At 43.2% G+C, this 5,541-nt stretch overlaps 1 protein-coding gene across 2 annotated transcripts in view; it reads left to right on the top strand.

Annotated features, from left to right (window-relative positions):
* Positions 1 to 5,075, top strand: part of USH2A (usherin) — a 378,126-nt gene extending 373,051 nt beyond the window's left edge. The window contains exons 71-73 of one of the 2 annotated variants that reach the window (XM_039378797.1): positions 1,305 to 1,376; positions 1,942 to 2,172; positions 4,459 to 5,075. In XM_039378797.1, the coding sequence (XP_039234731.1) occupies positions 1,305 to 1,376; positions 1,942 to 2,172; positions 4,459 to 4,548 (393 nt within the window). In that variant the 3' untranslated portion in view covers positions 4,549 to 5,075. Of the gene's footprint in view, positions 1 to 697; positions 1,377 to 1,941; positions 2,173 to 4,458 lie in introns of those variants that run through there. The other variant, XR_005562590.1, reaches the window with a different exon arrangement.
* The last annotated feature ends 466 nt before the right edge of the window (positions 5,076 to 5,541 follow it).

Here is a 5,541-nt window from a genome sequence, read left to right on the forward strand (position 1 = left end):
CATCTGCAATAGAGTTGAAAAGTCCTTGGCATGCTGTGAGAAGGTAGGTGATAAAATGTGCTTTTCAGAGGAACTTTTCATGTGTTCCCCACTGCCTGCTGTGGATGGCTAACCAGGATCAATCTGACAGTCTTTGTCTGGTATCCATGAGATATGCCTGCAAAAAGCAGGACTTGGGGAGAGGCTCTATTTCTTTCTAGTATCCATCCACCACCCAGCTGGAATGCTCTAGGACAAGCTGCATGCCAGGAAGGTTTGGAGTGGAGAGGGAGCAATCAGGGAAAAAGCTAAGGACCTTCACAAAATGCATGTGTGCATCTGTGCACACAGACCTGTGGTGGTACCACCAGAGACGTGGGAGGAAGACTGCTGAGGAGTGATAAAGAGGAAGGTTTTCTGTAATCTTTATCATGACAAATTATAATTCTGAAAAAGAATGCATAAAAAACACATTCCATCATATAGAAGAGTAGTAGTGCTATCCTACCCCTTGAGGAAAAGCAAAACAAAAGGAATATGGAAATTGTTATGAGACTGAGAATAGAAACAGCCGTGCCTTCCACTTCCACGCTTCTTCCCAGGCACAGGCCGTGAGATGATTCTTCTTGTCACTTCTCAGCTTCTTTTTCCTGTGAGTGCCATCAAGCAGGATAGTGACTCCTGCATCCTTCACGCATTCTGTTCCTTCTTGTCTCAGTGCCAAGATGCTGCATCTGTGCCTCAACCAAGGAGCTCTTGGAAACAATGGGATTTCCAGTGTGCCCCTTCTCCTGGCAAAGGCTAAGAGCATAAGAAACTTCTTTTTTTTATCTCATGGTTTTGATTCCTTTTCCTCTACAGTCTGTCATGTTACGTTGTTCCTCTTGACTTTAAAATGTCTTTGCTGTTGGCATGCCTGCCCAATTCCCTTTCACGTTCCTGCCCTTTCTTTTATTTTCTATTTTGTTTTTCCCTTCTCTTTTTCCAGAAGCTCATGGACTTAATAGGAAGGAAGATTTTACAGTGCATCAGTTGAAGGACTTAATCTGAGAAGTTAGGACAGAGCTACAATAGAGTGGCAAAATCGCTTGTGTTTTACAGTTGTTAGTGAGGTCATGTGGCCAGCAATGCTAGCTGCCCACACAGTACTTGATGACCACTTAAAAGTTAAAAAGTGCCTGATCTTTGCCAGTTCCCCTACTCCCCCATGTCCTGCTACATTACTCTCCCTCACAGAGCTGCAGCTAATTCACACCCTTTGTAAGGTACACCTGCATTGCACCTTGCCCTGCCCTAACGCTTTTCCTCTCTCTCTTTAATCTCAGTTTGAGACTATTGCTGACACATCCAATTCATCAAGCAGTGTCACACTCAAAAGATACACAATGCACTTTGAGGTAGAGTCATTAGCTTGCAGAGTTGCAAGATGTGTGATGTGTCAGATGACTCAACAAGCATGCAAAACCAGGCATCTGCATGTTTCTCCTGGTGGGTGAATGTTTTTTCCCCTAGTCACAATAACTGAAAAAGTCTGCTAACATCCCCTTGCTGTGCAAGTCTGAGCTATCATTCTGGTAGTAAAAAAATCTTTGGACCTCTGCTTGTTGGCTACTTAAAAAAAAAAATAGGAAAAAGGAAAAAAAATCAGGAAAGTCCTGGTTTGCAGTGTTGGTTTGTGGTTTTGGATTTTTTTTGTTTGTTTTTTGGGGGGTTGTTTTTGTTGTTGTTGTTTTTGGTTGGTTGGTTGGTTGGTTTTTGGGGTTTTTTTGTGTTTGTTTGGGGTTTTTTTCTTTTTCATGATATGATTGTCCACAATGGGGAAAGGTCCATTTTTTTTTCTTCTGTTTATAATTGTGCATGATTTTTGAAGCACGGATTTCTCTGTTCTCTTCCACTCCTGCTTTGTTTTTATTCAGGTAAAGTATTTAAGACCATGCCTTTAATTTTTTTATTTCCTTTTAGGGACTAGCAGATACGAAAATTCCAGGAGCTGGTTCTCCCATGAGCAGCCGCAGTGTCCATATCACACCTGGCGGAAGGAGACTAAGTCAGAGCCAGCTAAGTCGCACGTTTTCCCAAGCCTCTCTCCACCGCAGTGTCAGCCAGCTGCTCAACCTCTATGACAAAAAGACCTTTGAAGAATCGCCTTGGGATGCCATTCTTCGCAATCACCGCACTGCTGGTCGTGGCTTGGTAAGGACTCCTGCTCCTCTATGACGCTGTTGTGCATCTCCTGCCGGATTTGTCTGTTCTGTTAGAATCATGAAAAGGTCTAAATATCGATAGTTGCTGAAGACACAGCCAAAAGGCCTAGAAGGTCACGGTCATAGGTTAGATCCTCAAAATCCTTCAAGTCTACTGCTCTCTTCTGGAGCCACACACTGCTCTTACAGGATTCAAGGGATCCACACACATCTCTCTGTGGTTCCCATTGAACTGTGAACTCCATGGTCTACCAAGGATATGTACCTTGAAGAATTCCCTTCTATTTGGTCAACTCACAAGCTTTTCTTTCTCTGCATTTCAGCAGAGAAATGTGTGAGGTGGGATGTCTTGGCATCCTTTGTAAATTTAGTGCCAGAGGTAGGAGCTTGTGTTCAAGGGACTCCTGTTCTGTCAATTGCTGGTGAGACCTGCTCTCTGTACTCTGCTCAGTGACAACAGAGAGATCACGTGAACACTCAGGTCTTCTGGCATGTACGACAAATGACTTCAAACTCTGCCCACATGAGACTAGAATGAGGTTAGGGGTGCAGGCAGATTACCCCTCTTTTAATTTAGAAGAGGACAGGACTAGCCAGCATCAGCAACAGGCATCTGAACACACAGATACAAAAAATGATGATTCTCAAGTCAAGGAGAGTGACAACTTCCTTTCCTCTTTGTCACCAGGAAACAGGCTTTTAACTTCCACTCTTCTCTGCCCCCAGCCTGGTTTCTACTCTTCCCTGACCAGATGTGTGGGAAGGTTCAGGAGTCAGCAAGACATAAGTGTTTGCTCCCTGAAAAAGCTGAATAATAAGGTTCCTAAAAAGGAGCCAGAATGGGTTTGAAGAGCCTGTGAAGCAGTAACAAAGTTAGATGGAGTGTGCAGTTAGTGAGTGAATCTTGTCCAAAATGCAAAGTGAACTGGAGCAGGATTGGCACATAAATCCAAGCAGCTTCCTTGGGCTTTCATCTTCGGTACACCAAACAGCTGGAAGGGCTGGAACATACAGGCATACCCCAGTACAGGGGTGTTGGTACCATCACTGCCATAACAGCAGGACCCAGGCAGCTCATAAGGCTTAAGAAAGAATGTAGTGATAACTTAGCTCTAGGCAAACCCCCTGTGGGTACAGGTTAACTTTCAGCCTGCACTCTGCAGCTCATGGACTTCCAAATTTAGTGGTATCATGACTCAGCCTTGCCCTTTTCTGAGAGATATCACATCCTTGTGATTTAATTCCTTGGGGACTAACAACTCCCCCAGAGTGTACCTCTGTATGATCTCATTAGCCAAAAGAACAGCTTCCTGCTGCTGAGAGAGGAAGCTCTTGCTCTATCCACTTATCCTGGGCTGACATCATGATTTGGTTTAGCTTGCAAACCCCCCCATGTGCATGTTAGAAGTATTTAAAAATAGTGCAGTGAGTTTCGTAAGTGGCAGGAGCAGAAAAAAAACTTTTTCTCCTTTGTGGTGGCAAACAACCCTGACAGCCTGAGCTCATCTACTTTATCAAATGATCAGCTATACATACAGAGCTGGTTATTCTTTTTACCCTCTGTACATCGCTTTACATTCCTCTGAAACCAAGCCTCTGCTCCTGTGTGGCTCAGGTATTCTCTTGCAAACCTCCTGCAATGCTTTTCACTCAGTTCTTCTATTTCACTCAGTAGCTTAGGAATAGCAGCAAGTTTTGTTTACCTCTTTGTCCAGGTTGCAAACCAATGTACTAAATGGCTGTAGTGGCCGAGGACACCTCTCTGCAGTAATACTGCTGGTGTTCTATTTATGCTATGGACATAGTTTATTTCTCTCCTGCTTTCAACTCTTTCCCTGGCCCAATGCATTAGCAGGAGTACAACTGTAAGAAATTCAGACCCTCCCTTGAAAACAAAAGCTTACCTAAATTGTGTGGTATGGTTGTTATCCAAAACAAAAATGTAAACATGTATTTTTGTCTTTTCATGTCTCTCAAGTTCCTCACTACACTACAACAAGCACTATTTTATTTACCATTTGACAGATATATAGAGTGATTGTATTTTTCTTAACTTACTGCTTACTATGAAAATCTAATTGGTTTGGATTCAGGTGCTTGAATGCTTTAGGTTCTTACCTCATACTGGAAGGAAAGGGAACACATTAGAAATACACTTATTTATCTATTTCAGAACCATTTTTTAAGGGGGTAGGAGGAAAGAGAAATGAAGGAATCACCTTTAGCCTGGTACAGCTTTGGTTGACATGCTTCTTCTTTTCCCCCTTCCTAACAGTATGTAGATGAAGAAGATCTTGCCAATGTCATCAAAGGCTTCAGCACTGTCACCAAGGAGCACACCACATTCACTGACACCCATCTCTGAAGAACAAAACCACCTTTTCTAGAAAATGGAAAGTGGGTAACTTGCCAAAAGCAGCATGCATGGCCTTTGGGGGCAGAGACAGGGCTGCTGTTTCCCCACCCCACGCCCAGGAGTTAAAAGATAAAACTGCTTTTTTGGGGAGGGGAGGTGGGAGGGTAAGTTGGCCTTTTTTTCACCATATTTCACTATATAATAAAAACTGTGTTAGCACTGACACCTCATAAGGTAAGAGAGCAGTTTGAAAATGCCTAAGTCATACGTTAGTAAAAGACTGTGAAGGTAGAGGCTCTCATCTTTGTCTCTCATCCAGCTTTCACAGTTGAGGAGGGTTGTAGGGGTGGGGCAGGGAGTGATGGGGGGCAGCATGTTTGGTAATGAAAAGTGTTTTATGTGTCCAAAAAATGGCGGGTAGCTAAAAGGGGCCTGCATGGCAGGATAACCATGTTTTCTCCTGGCCTGACAAAGCTCCATCACAAAATTTTGTTCATGCACAGATGAATAAACAGCAGTGAAGGAATTCTTATGAAGTTGCTTCAACCTTTGTGTTCTCTCACTCCCTCTTCCCCACCCTCTCGGCTCAAGTTAAAAAAAACCAAACCAAGCCATTAATTAATAGTTAACTCCAAGCATGCTTTTTCAGAGGTAGAAAACCTCTTAAGGCACTCCCTGTTGAACACTTGCTGTCACACCCTTCCCTTCTGCTCATGTATTATTAATCTACAGGCAATAAAACTTGTTCACCATCCACAGTAAACTAGGAGCAAACAACAAGCAGCCAGTGCAACAGAGGTAGGAAATATCATGTCAAGGCACTTGTAATTGAGAATTATTACACCATGACAGTAAACCTATTCCCATATTCATCTCTGTCCTTTTTCCAGAGAAAGTGACAAGGAAGCCCTCAAGAGCCTGCCAGTTCTGTGTATTCTGTCAAGCATATTTTATGCATTCTCTCAGTCACAAACAACAAAACCCATCATCTGATACTGCACA

This window comes from Pipra filicauda, unplaced genomic scaffold (genome assembly GCF_003945595.2).
Source record: "Pipra filicauda isolate LSUMZ 115617 unplaced genomic scaffold, ASM394559v2 scaffold147_size4022426_pilon, whole genome shotgun sequence".
In the NCBI taxonomy this organism is placed as follows: domain Eukaryota; kingdom Metazoa; phylum Chordata; class Aves; order Passeriformes; family Pipridae; genus Pipra; species Pipra filicauda.